The following is a 12,944-nucleotide window of genomic DNA, read 5'->3' on the forward strand; positions in this document are numbered from 1 at the left end:
TGTGCTTCTTGTTATACTTGTTCTGCTTGGAGTTCACTGAACTTCTCGGGGCCGGACACAGGTGTTTGACATCAATCTGAGAAAATTTTGACTCCTTTTTTCAAAGGTTCTTGCTCTTCTCTCTCTTTTCCTTCTTGTATTACAAGTATATTGACGTATCACAGGAGCTTGAGGTTCTGTTGGCTTTTCTTTCCATTTTGTTTCTCTGGGCTTCACTTTGGTTAATTCCTTTTCATCTCCCTTCGAGCCCACAGACTTCATCTTCCTTCTCCAACCTGTTAAGCCCATCAGCGCCATTTCATCTCAGTGTCATATTTTCCAGCTTCATAGTGATGTCTCATGTATACCCTATATATGCACAGCGTCTCCTATCATGGACATTGCCTACCAGACTGGTACATTTGTCACAACTGATACTTCTACAGTGAAACATGATTACCACTCCAACTCCATCATTCACATCAGGGTTCATTCTTGGTGTTGTACAATATATGGCTCTGGACAAATGCATAACATGTATCCACTATTACAGTATCATACAGAGATCACGTGATACTAAAAACTCTCCTGCTCTGCCTATTCATCCCTGCCTCCCCCTGGCAACAACTGATCTTCTTACAGTCTCCATAGTCTTGCCTTTTCCAGGATGTTGTAAAGCTGGAATCATACAACAACCTTTTCAGATTGCTTCTTTCACTTAGCAATATGCCCTTTAAGTTTCCTCCGTGTCTTTTTATGGATAGCTCATTTATTTTCAGCCTCAAATAATATCCCATTGTCTGGATGTACCACAGCTCACTTATACATTCACCTACTGAGGGGCATTTTGGTTGCTTCCAAGTTTTGACAACTATGAATAAGGCTGCTCTAAATATCTACTTGCAGGCTTTTGTGTGTAGACATAAGTTTTCAACTGCTTTGAGCAAATGCCAAGGAGTGTAATTGCTTTATCATATGGTAAGAGTATAGTTAGTTTTGTAAGAAACCACCAATCTGTCTTCCTAAAGGCTGTTCTATTTTTATTAAGACCCGCCATGAATGAGAGAGAATTCCCACAGCTCCACATCTTCACAGGCTTTGGTGTTGATAGTGTTCTGGATTCTGGTGTAGTGATATCTTACTGTTGCTTTCATCTGCATTTCTCTATGACACGTGATGTGAAGCATCATCTCATACGTCGATTTGCCATCTCTATATCTTCTTAGATGAGGCATCTGTTAGTCTTTGACCCATTAATGTGATGAATTACGTTAATTGGCTTTTCAATGTTAAACCGGCTTTGGATACGTGAAATTCCATGTGGTTTTAGTGCACAATTTTTGCTAGATTTGCTAATATTTTATTGAAGATTACTGCATCTATGTTCATGAGAGATGTTCTGTAGTTTTCTTGTAATATTTTGTTATTAAAATGGTATTTGATATTAAAATGATGCTGGCTCTATAGAATGAGTTAAGAAGTATTCCTCAGCTTCTATGTTCTGAAAGAGATTGTAGATAATTGGTATAATTTCTTCTTAGATATTTGGTAGAATTCACCAGTGAACCCATCTGGGCCTGGCACTTCCTGTTTTGAAAGGTTATTAACCACTGATTCAATTTAACAGATACAGGCCCATACAGATCGTTTCTTCCTGTTCAAATTTTGGCAAATTCTGTCTTTAAAGAAATTGGTTCATTTCATCCACGTTATCAAATTTGTGGCCATAGAGTTATTCATAATTTTTATTATCCTTTTAATGTCCATGGGATCTGTAGTTATGTCCCTTATTTCATTTCTGATATTGGTAATTTATCTGCTGTATTTCTTTTTCTTGTTAGAGGCTTACAGATTTTCTCTCAAAGAACCAGCTTTTGGTTTCATTGATTTTTCTCTACTGATATTCTGTTTTCAATGTATTGATTTCTGCTCTTTCATTATTTGTCTCCTGCTTAGAATTTAATTGGATGTTCTTTTTCTAGTTTTCGAAGGTGGAAGCTGATTGATTTTAGATCTTATTTTTAACGTATGCATTTAAATCTATAAATTTCCCTATAAACATTACTGTCACTGCAGCTCACAAATTTTAACAAGTTTTCATTTTCATTTACTTCAAAAATTCAAAGAAATCTTCAGGTTTCTTCCTTGAACAATATATTATGTATAAGTGTACTGTTTAATATCCTAATATATTTTCCAGTCGTCCATTATTGATTTCTACTTTACTGTGGTTGAGAACACACTTGTTTGATTCCTATTCTTTTAAATGTGTTAAGGTGTGTTTAATGGAACACAACATGGTATGTCTTGGTGAATGTTGTGTATTCTGCTGCTGTTGGAGGAAATAGTCTATAAACTTCAGTTATATACAGTTGACTGAGGATGCCGATTTCAATTTTGTCCTTACTGCTTTTCTGGCTACTGAATTGGTCCATTTCTGATAAAGGGGTGTTAACGTCTCCAACTATAATAGTGGGTTAATTATTTCTCCTTGAAGTTTATCAGTTTTTACTTTGGAATTCTGATACTTTGTTAGCAAAAGTACATTTAAGGATTGTTACATCTTCTTGGAGTATTGACCTCTTTATTACGTAATAGTCATCTCTGGTAACTTTCCTTGATGTAAAGTCGACTCTGTCTAAAATTAATATCACCACTTCCATTTTTCAAAATGAGTGTTGGCCGGGCACGGTGGCTCATGCCTGTAATCCCAGCACTTTAGAAGGGCAAGGCAGAATGATCACCTGAGGTCAGGAGTTCAAGACCAGCCTGGCCAACACGGTGAAATCCCATCTGTACAAAAATAGAAAAAATAAATAAATTACCCAGGCATGACGACAAATGCCTGTAATCCCAGCTACTCGGGAGGCTGAGGGAGAATCACTTGAACCTGGAAGGCAGAGGTTGCAGTGAGATATCGGGCCATTGCACACCAAAAAATTAGTGTTAACATTTATATCTTTTGCCATCCCTTTACTGTTGATCTATATGTATGTCTTTATATCTAAAGTGGATTTCTTATAGATAATATATAGTTCGGTGCATTTGGACTGACATTGAAAGTAATAATATACAGTTGAATTAACATCTACCATATTTGTTACTATTTTCTATTTGTTGCCCTTGTTCTTTGTTTTTGTCTTTCACTTTTTTTTCCTTGTGGTCTTTATTGAGCATATTCTATGATTTATTTTCTTTCCTTTCTTAGCATATCAGTTACTTTTTTTTTTTTTTTTTTAAGTGGCTGCCTTGGAATTTGCAATATAAATTTACAAGTAACCCAAGTCCACTTTCAAATGACACTACACTGGTTTCTTGATAATGCAAGCACACTATAATAACAAAATAACCCTAATTCCTAATTGCTCTGTCCCATCCCTTGGGTATCACTGCTCTCATTCATTTCACTTATATTTAAGTGTGTGTATATGACATATACATAAGCATATAATACAGTATATTTACTGTCGCTATTATGAATGAACTGTTAAGTTAGATCTGTTAAGAAAAATGAAAGATTTTCTTCTACCTTCACTATTTCTTCTTTAATGCTTTTTCTTTTTCTATTTATTTTTTTAAACAGACAAGGTCTTTCTCTGTTGCCCAGGCTGGAGTGGAGCAGCATCATTATAGCTCACCGCAGCCTTGAACGGGATCCTGGGCTCAAGAAGTGACCCGTCTCAGCCTCTCAAAGTAGCTGGCACTATAGGTGTTGGCCACCACGTTTGGCTTTTTTTTAATGAGACAGAGTCTCACAACGTTGCCCAGGCTGGTCTCAACTAAGCGGCCTCCAGCTCTACTCCCATCTTTGCCTCCCAGAGTGTTAGGATGACAGCTGTGAGCCCTGTAAACAGACTGTGCTCTTCCTTTCTTTGTGCACAGCTGAGTTACTGACCTCTACTATTTTCTCTAGAGAACTTTGAACATTTTTTGCAAGGCAGGTCTACCGGCAACAAATTTTTCAATTTTTGTCGGAGAAGGTCTTTTCTTTTTCTTCACTTTTGAAAGATAATTTCACAGAGTATAGACTTCTAGGTTAACGGAATTTTTTTCCTCTCAATAGTTTAAATACTTCACTCCACTTCTTGCTTTCATGGTTTTTGAGGGGAAGTTGAAAATAATTCTTATCTTTGATCCTCCATAGGGAAGGAGATTACTCTGGTTTCTTTGCTTTTTAATCTTTGATTCACCATAGTTTCAATATTTTATGCCCAAATAGAGTTTATTTTTGTTTTGTTTTTGTCGTCATCGTTTTTACATTTATCCTTCTTGGTGTTTCTTGAGCTTCCTGGATCTATGGTTTGGTGTCTGGCATTAATCTGAGGAAATTCAGCTATTACTGTTACAAATATTTCTTCTGTTCCTCTTTCTTCCCCCTTGTATTACCGTTATGCATATTTTATGCCTCTGTGGAAGTCCCATAGTGCTTGGATACTCCGTTCTTTTTTGCTTTTCAGCTCTGGAGGTTGGAGTTGGGTATTTCCCTTTCTCCCAGGTCAGAAGGCTCTGATAAAATCCCACCAGGTTAGTCTCCACTTAACTAGCTTCTCAGGAAGGTGGACCTAGTGAAGAGTGCACTTGCATATTGAAAAATGATTCCTATTCTCTTTCCCCTGTAGTAAGTATGAGGGGATTTTTCTCTGATGTTTACTTCGAGAACCTGATTGAGCTTCTGATGATACAACTCACAAAAGCATGAGACCCATATGCACAGGCCTCCTGGAGGTTTTAACTCTCAGACGTGGCCACAGCTCACTGCAGCAATTTGTCAATTCCAGTTCAGGGTTTCCAATCCCAGCGTGGGTTCCTTGGAGCATTGTGCTCCAGTGTATGGTGATTCATCTGCTTTACCTGTCCAGCCAATCTGGGGACAGTGGCTTGCCGGTGACCTCACGTCTCTTGCAGGTTTAAGAAGAGCTGCTGATTTTTCAGTTTGCTCAGCTTTTTACCTGTGAGGAGGGAGTGACAATTCTCAAGATTATCGTGTACAGAACCTGAAATTCCCCAACTCCATTATAGTGAAAAGTGTCTTCCCTTCCTCTGGCTCAAGAATTAAAATATTTTCATTCTCTGACACGTTGTACTCTGATTCCCTAAATATTTATAATTGCAGATTTAAAAACTCAGTTTTCTGCTGTATCAGACATGTAGACTGGCACTTTCCAACAGAATTATGAGAGTCCTGTTATAGAACTTGAAACCTTCCTTGTAGCCTCATAACCTTCCTTGTAGCCTCATATAAATATATAAACAGGTATAATTAATTTTACTGGTATATTTTTAACTCAAAATGCTCATACTATACTTGCAATAAGAAATACAAATAGGCCGGATGCGGTGGCTCAAGTCTGTAATCCCAGCACTTTGGGAGGCCGAGGCGGGTGGATCACGAGATCGGGAGATCGAGACCATCCTGGCTAACACGGTGAAACCCCGTGCCTACTAAAAATACAAAAAATTAGCCAGGCGTGGCAGCGGGCAGCAACTTGGGAGGCTGAGGCAGGAGAATGGCATGAACCCGGGAAGCGGAGATTGCAGTGAGCCGAGATCACGCCACTGCACTCTAGCCTGGGCAACAGAGCTAGACTCCGTCTCAAATTAAAAAAAAAAACAAATACAATATTTTCTATTTTTTATATTAACTGGCATGTCTTTCACGCAGCAAATCCAGTTCAGACCAGGCACACGTCATGTGCTCAGCCGCCGCATGTGGTGAGTGACAGAGACCATCCTGCATGTGTGTGCACTTTTTACTGCCTTTTTCTTGACCACAGATTCTACCCCCCGTTTCTCTGTGTATGCGGTGATTATTTGCTGAATATTACACATTGTGGGTAACTTGTTGAGCACACTCAGGATCCCTAACCTCCCTCTGAAGCTTTCCAGCTCTTGTTTTAGCAGTTAGCACAGGCACGGCTGGGTCATCGTGACATGGGCAGGCTTGGTTGGATTCGCTGTTGGTGTGAATCTGTGGAGAGCTCCCATCCTGCACCCACTTGGGTCTCCCCCTCCTGGACGTGGTAAGATGGCCATGCTCCGCCCACACCTGAGCTCTCTCTGATCTCCCCCTCCCGGACATGGTAGGACGGCCATGCTCCGCCACACCTGAGCTCTCTCTGATCTCCCCCTCCCGGACATCGTAGGATGGCCATGCTCCGCCACACCTGAGCTCTCTCTGATCTCCCCCTCCTGGACGTGGTAGGGTGGCCATGCTCCGCCACCCCTGAGCTCTCTCCGAGCTCCGCCTTCTGGATGTGGTAGGATGGCCATACTCCTCCCACACCTGAACTCTCGGCACCACGGTCTGCAGGTGTTCTCCAGAGGGCAAGTGTACTGTGGGTGCATCTCATTCATTCTCCTGCCCTCGCCCTCAGGTTCTGGCTGGTACAGCTGTGGTCACAGTCTAAAAACAGCCACCTCATTCGTTTTGTGCAGTTTTACAGTTGTTTAGGGCAGATGGGTGATTTGGGTCCCTGTTCTCTCATCATGGCTAGAAGTAGTTTTGGCAAATTATTCTTTTATCTTTACATTCGGAAACTAAAGGAAAGTTTCACCCATAGAATACTAGCGTTGCGACAATCCTAATGAGAGTTTCTCCAGAAACTAGGATCCAGGTCAGCAGCCAGTCATTTCATAGAAGATAAACTTCAAGAACATTCTCTGAAGGGCAATGAAACTGAGTAAGATCTAACCACTGTTACCAACAACCAAGAAAAATAGGTAAGAAAATGCAGCTAAGATTTGGATCAAGTAAGTACGGTAATAAACATGCAAACTATCGCTAAGCACAAATAGGCTGGGAGTAAAAAATTTTTATGATATTGACATTTACGATTTTACAAAACTGCCCCATATGATATATCAAGAGGACTCCTGATGAAAATTTACAAGGGATGCTTTATGGCTGATGTAAAACTGTTGGTCAAATCCAAATATTTCACAAAAATAACATTTCAAATAATATTCTTTTATATTTTGCAGACATCTGTACAAGGAGGTTATTCATCACACATGACCCAGTAACATTTGTCAGCGGTTGGATTCAATACGAGAAATAAGCAAATAACCGTAACCGCACTGTTTCTTCCATTTCAAAGTCTTTTCTCTTATACAAAGTGGTCAAGAAAAATGCCCGTTGCCTTACATACTGGTTAGTGCCAAAAATTTGGTTTAAAATATTTCAACCCTTGAAATATTTTACGTCCATGTTGTTAGTTACACAAAGAACACATACAAATACAATTATTTTGCCATAAGTTTTGGCAAATTATAACCATTAACTAAACAAACAGGAGTAAGCATGTTATTTTTGAGATAGGGTCTTGCTCTGTTGCCCAGGCTGGAGTGCAGTGGCACGATCATGGCTCACTGCACCCTGATCCTCCCACTCCAGCCTCCCGAGCAGCTGGGACCACAGGCACACACCACCATTCCTGGCTGATTTCTGTATGTTTTGCAGGGATGGGCTTTGGAATGTTGCCCAGGCTAGTCTCAAATGCTGGGAACTCAAGCAATCTGCCTGCCTTGGCTTCCCAAACTGCTGAGGTTAGAGGCATGAGCCACCATGCCTGGCCTAATCATTTTTAAAGAGTCTGCATTTATTATCGTTATTTTTTTCTAATTGAGATGGGGGTCTTGCTCTGTTGCCCCGGCTGGAGTGCAGTGGTGCCATCTCAGCTGACAGCAACCTCTGCCTCCCGGGCTCAAGTGATTCTCCCACCTCAGCCTCCCAAGTAGCTGGGACTACAGGTGCACACCACCAGGCTCAGCTAATTTTTTGTACTTTTGGTGAAGACAAGATGTACAAAAGGCATTTCTGTACATTTTGCCATGTTGTCCAGGCTGACCTTGAACCCTTGGGCTCAAGCCATACACCTGCCCTGGGTTCCCAAATTACTGGAGTTATAGGCATGAGCTATCGTGCCCAGTCCTTCATTATGTGCTGTGGCTTAATATTAAAATAAGGAAAGGGAGGAGCCCAAGGGAGCACGTTGGCAGAAAGGGCTCCCTTGTCAACAACTTGCTAGCACGGCATTCACTCCCTTGCCTGGCTGGCACTGCGTTCTTTAGATGAAGAACACGTTATGTGTCAATGAGAAACAGAAACAACATAGGAACACCCTGTCTCTACAAACACTTAAAAATTAGCTGGGTGTGGTGGCGAGCACCTGTGGTCCCAGCTGCTTGAGGTTGAAGTGGGAGGACCGCGTGAGCCCAGGTGGTCACAGCTGCAGTGAGCCAAGAGCTGCCATCATGATGCTGAATTCCAACCTTGGTGACAGAGCAAGACCTTGTCTCAAAACAAAAAGCAACGAAAACCCAAAATGATGCACTCTAAGTTCTGTCCTTTAAATTCCAGTACCTTCATTTGTAAAGGTATGTAAAGGTGAAACTCAGGAGCTGCCTGTAGTAATGTGGACGTACGCTTGACCTCAGCTCTGATCTGAAGCACGTCCTTCTGTCTCACTGCTTGCCAAGACTAAGCTAAATTTCAGAAGTAAAAATACTCCCGAAAATGTTGTACATTTTCAACTATTCGTATTGTACCTTAAGTTTCTTTGATATTGGAGCAAAAATACTGGGTCATTTAAAGTGATATGTAGCTTCAACGTGGGATGTAAGGTGATTCAGGTCCTTTGAGAAGACAAGCTTGCAACAACGGCATGAATAATGTTGGAATCAAAATCACAGAAACTAAACACCAAATAGCACAGGTTCAATCCGTGTCTCTAACAAGTATCTGGATAACTAAACTTTCTGCTTTACTTGGGTGTGAAGATCATGAAATCTAGTTTATAATTATTTGGGCAGAGAAAGTAGAGAATTGGGGTAGTTACGTAAAATTCAAGATTAAAGAAAAGCAGTATTATATAGCAGAAATATAAATTGGCTATTACCTTCAGTAATTTAGATCAGGGGTTGGCAGGTCCCTGCACCAAATCTGGTCCGTTGTTCTTGTAAATAAAGTTTTATTGGTACACAGTCATACGCACTTGCTGTCACCCATGGCTGAGGGCAGAGTTGAGTGGTTGTGAGAGACCTTATGGCCTGCAGGAACTAAAATACTAGCTGGCACTTGCAGGCAAAGTTTATGACCTGATTCGGGTAGCTGCCTAAACTGTCCAATTCGCTTGTTCTAAAACAATCCAACAATGTAGCACACTTATCTGAAGATTTGAGAATATGCATGCAACAGCCTAATCAGAAGAAAAGTCCAATTCCACCCATAGGGTTACAAACTCTTCCCTTTTCCCTACAAGGAATTAAATGAATAAAACTGTGTGAGATTTTACTGGTATGTATCATATGTATCAATCTTGATGAAAAGTTAAAAATGTGTATTTATACAGATACATAGTGTTACTTTTCATGCACTGTTTTCGGACTTCTGGTTCACAAAATCTGCATTTCTGCACCATGATTTTGAAGGCAAAAACCCAACTTCTGGGCTAGCGGTCAATTCTGAGGCGCCCAGCATGTTCAGGAGGCAGCGTCGGGGAGCGTGTCCCTTACCTGGAGGGGTGTAGGCGTCCATGGAGGTCTACACGACCAGGGACCTGCGTTTGGAAGGCATAGGCACCGCCATCTTCTGCTCTTTGTGTCTGGCCAGAGCCGCCTGGACAGCTTCCGTGTGGACGTCTGAAATGGAGAGAGCTCAGTCACTCAGTTCTCAGCTTAGGTCCCAGAGGCCAAGCTGCACCCTCCTCTCTGTCCCCGCAGCACGGTTCATCCACCTTCTGAAACTCACCAACAGATGGGTGGGTGAGGAAAGAAAATCAGTGTTTACAGTTCCATAAAGACATTAAAATTTATTCACAGACTTTTAATTATTCATTTTATTACTGTAGAATCCATATCCGCAAGCAAACACTGGGTGTAAACTGCACTGAGATTTTTCTTTTTAGGGTGAATGCACCTTGATCTTTGGAGATTCTTTGTAGGTCACACGTTTGAGCCTCCAAATCCTTTCACTGTACCGTTGAGAGGCGTGTGCACGCCTCGCACCCCAACTCACACAGCCACGGTCGCAGCTCAGCTCAACACCGGCCATGGGCCAGGACTGTGTTGGCTATGGATATGGTTTGGCTGTGTCCCCACCCAAATCTCAACTTGAATTCTACATCCCAGAATCCCCATGTGTCGTGGGAGGGACTTAGGGAGAGGTAACTGAATCACTGGGTCCCGTCTTTCCTGTGCTATTCTCGTGATAGTGAATAAGTCTCATGAGATCTGATGGCTTATCGGGGTTTCCGCTTTTGCTTCTACCTCGTTTTCTCTTGCTGCTGACATGTAAGAAGTGCTTTTCGCCTCCCACCATGATTCTGAGGCCTCCCCAGCCATGCGGAACCGCAACGCCAACTAAATCTTTTTCTTCCCAGTTTCGGGTATGTCTTTATCAGCAGCATGGAAATGGACTAAAACAACCATTAAGACATTTTGTGGCTATTAACCCATTACATTAATTCCACACATTCACTGAATGCCTTCTCTGTAAGTCCCTACGGGTTGGGGTCGCAGTGGTGATAAGGCAGACAGTCTCATGGCATCTCACGCAGGCCACTTCTTAAGGGATGAGACAAGTGATAGATGGGCTAGAGAATTAAAGCAGAGACAGAGGCAGCAGCAACTCCAAACTGTGAAGCCAGGGAAGAACCCTCTTAACACAGAATCAGAACAACAGGAATGAAACATACCGGCTGTCAAGACGAGAATCTTCGAGACACAGGCAAAAATCCGCTCAAAGGCCCTAAACTGTCAGTGAGAACGGTGTTAGCAGAATAAAACCACCACCACCAAAAATGGCCAGCGTGAGTGAAGACGAGTTGGGGCAGTTTTCTCTGAAGCTGCGAGAATGATCCCACTGAAAGAGAATCAGACGTGGCTTTCTGGCTTAAAACCCCCAAGCTGCCACCTGAGACAGGACCCAGACCCTCAGCATCACGCCCACAAGCAGCTCATCACACTGCTTGGTCTTGTCAGCCTTTGTGCACACTTCTCTCCCTAACTAGATAAAGAGCCTGGTCATCTGGCCACTATTTCTAATTCCCAGGTCAAAAACCACTATGTGACTGACTTGGCTCATGGCCGAAAACTGAAGGGATCAATGAGGTGACAGTCCACTCACTTCCACAAATCGCTTTTTGTTTTGCATATTCTCCGTTTTAAACTTTTTGGATGTAATTTCAAAGACACAGAAAATCTGCAAGACCAGCGTAGTGAATTCCCACATAACTTACCAGGCTCAACTTAGGCCCAACTGCTCCTATCTTACATCACCGCTTTCCCCCCTCCCCCATGAATTTTCTAAGTCAAATGAAAATAAATATCAGATACTATATCCTTCCATACCTAAATGTTTCAATGTATTTCCTAAACACAAGGATATGCTCTCACATTCACTTTCCTCAAGATCCGGAAATTTAACTGTCATATACAAAGTTCACTTTCAAATGCTGTCAACTGTCTCCATAATTTTCTTACTTTGTCTTCTTCTACGATCCAATCCAGGATGATGAATTGATTTGTCATGTGATTTTTACCCGTCCAGCATCCAAGTTTCTCAGGTTTTGTGTTTCCTGAAATTGGAAATGTTAAAGAATACAGGTCAGTTATTTCACAGCTTGTCCTTTATTTTGGTATCTTCCGGACTAGACTCAGGAGTATGCATTTTAGCAGGGACACCGCAGAAGTCTGTCTTACGTGACAATGTTAACATCGGCAACTCAGTGAAGGTGGTGCTTAAGTGCCTCCAAAGCAAAGATGCTACTTCTCGCGTTGAAATTAAGATTTGGGAGGAGACACCCTGACACTATGTGCATATTCTGTTTTCCATGAATTCTCCACTACTAGTTTTAGCATCCACTGATTTCCTGTCATTCCTTCTAAATCATTAGATCTTCCATATTCACTGAAAAATAATTTTATCTTTCAGCATTCATTTACATATGTCCATATATACTCACGGAGTCTGGCTTCGTGGGTTATGATTCATAGTTACAATGGTTTGTTCTGTTGCTCAACTGGTCCCAGATTTGACACCGGATTCCCCAGCCCTTAGACCAGGGCTCCTTCTAGTGAAGAACGGAGTTTGGAAGCTAAGAGTGGGCACCGGGTGCTGCTGGGCATTGCCGGCAAGTAGAACACACACACGCATGTACACGCATGTGCACCCACACCCATCCACAGGCACTTCTATCCCTGTCTACATCTGTCAGGAGCCACCAGCTGATACTTGTACCTCCTGCTGCAACCTAATCCCACGTGATCCATTCCAGGCTTTGGCCTTTTCTTATTTCTACCTCTTACCAAGAAAGAAACCTGGCACCTGCAGCACTCAATATATTCACTGATTTATTAAGCTTATTTGCTTAAGCCTGGAGATACAGAAATGCTTTCAGAATTGCTATCTAATACCACGGTGAAAAATCTATCGAGTTCAGTGCTCATTTGTAATTATTTTTTTATTGTTTTTTTGGAAGGTAGGGAGTACAAAGTATACACAGTGAAATGTTCAGATCTTGAGTACACTTGGCGCATTTCGATAAATGGAAATCTATTACCCTAATCAAATCTTTTGCATCAAAGTTCCCACAAGTCCCCTCCCAGTCAATCCCAGCCCTCAAGAGACAGCCACTGTTCATTCTCGAGGAGTGTTCTTGGCGCTCTTCCGTCACCCGAGACTCGCATAGATTCTCCATTGTCACATGGACTCCACGGCGTGGTGTTCACTCTCTGCTCAGTTCAAGGCTCCTGGAACTCATCCCCGTTGTCTGTTTTGGTTTCAGCATTTTGTACGTTTTTCCTGCTGGGAACTAGGACAATGTATGAATATATCAGAATTTGCTCATGTTTCTCCAGATGAGAGAGATTTATGTTGTTTCCAGTTCTTGGCTATGACAATTTACTCTGGAGATAATGTGCATTCTTTTACAAGGACACACATTTTCTGCTCTCCTTGGTGAACG

The 12,944-nt window shown here is 41.9% G+C and overlaps 2 protein-coding genes across 12 annotated transcripts in view; one reads left to right on the top strand and one right to left on the bottom strand.

The window, feature by feature from the left end:
- LOC139361332 (disco-interacting protein 2 homolog C-like) overlaps positions 1 to 9,616 on the bottom strand; it is an 87,827-nt gene extending 78,211 nt beyond the window's left edge. For all 7 annotated transcript variants that reach the window (XM_071089957.1, XM_071089955.1, XM_071089956.1 and 4 more), the window contains exon 1: positions 9,493 to 9,616. In XM_071089957.1, coding sequence (XP_070946058.1) covers positions 9,493 to 9,514 — 22 coding nt within the window. In that variant the 5' untranslated portion in view covers positions 9,515 to 9,616. The remainder of the gene's footprint in view (positions 1 to 9,492) is intronic.
- LOC139361333 (disco-interacting protein 2 homolog C-like) overlaps positions 1 to 9,806 on the top strand; it is a 205,344-nt gene extending 195,538 nt beyond the window's left edge. For 3 of the 5 annotated variants that reach the window (XR_011618874.1, XR_011618878.1, XR_011618877.1), the window contains exons 2-3: positions 6,961 to 7,129; positions 9,409 to 9,806. The gene's annotated coding sequence lies outside the window, so the exon portion shown is untranslated. Of the gene's footprint in view, positions 1 to 5,641; positions 6,101 to 6,388; positions 6,700 to 6,960; positions 7,130 to 9,408 lie in introns of those variants that run through there. The other 2 variants (XR_011618872.1, XR_011618875.1) reach the window with 2 other exon arrangements.
- The last annotated feature ends 3,138 nt before the right edge of the window (positions 9,807 to 12,944 follow it).

Source organism: Macaca nemestrina, unplaced genomic scaffold (assembly GCF_043159975.1).
Source record: "Macaca nemestrina isolate mMacNem1 unplaced genomic scaffold, mMacNem.hap1 Scaffold_43, whole genome shotgun sequence".
Taxonomy (NCBI): domain Eukaryota; kingdom Metazoa; phylum Chordata; class Mammalia; order Primates; family Cercopithecidae; genus Macaca; species Macaca nemestrina.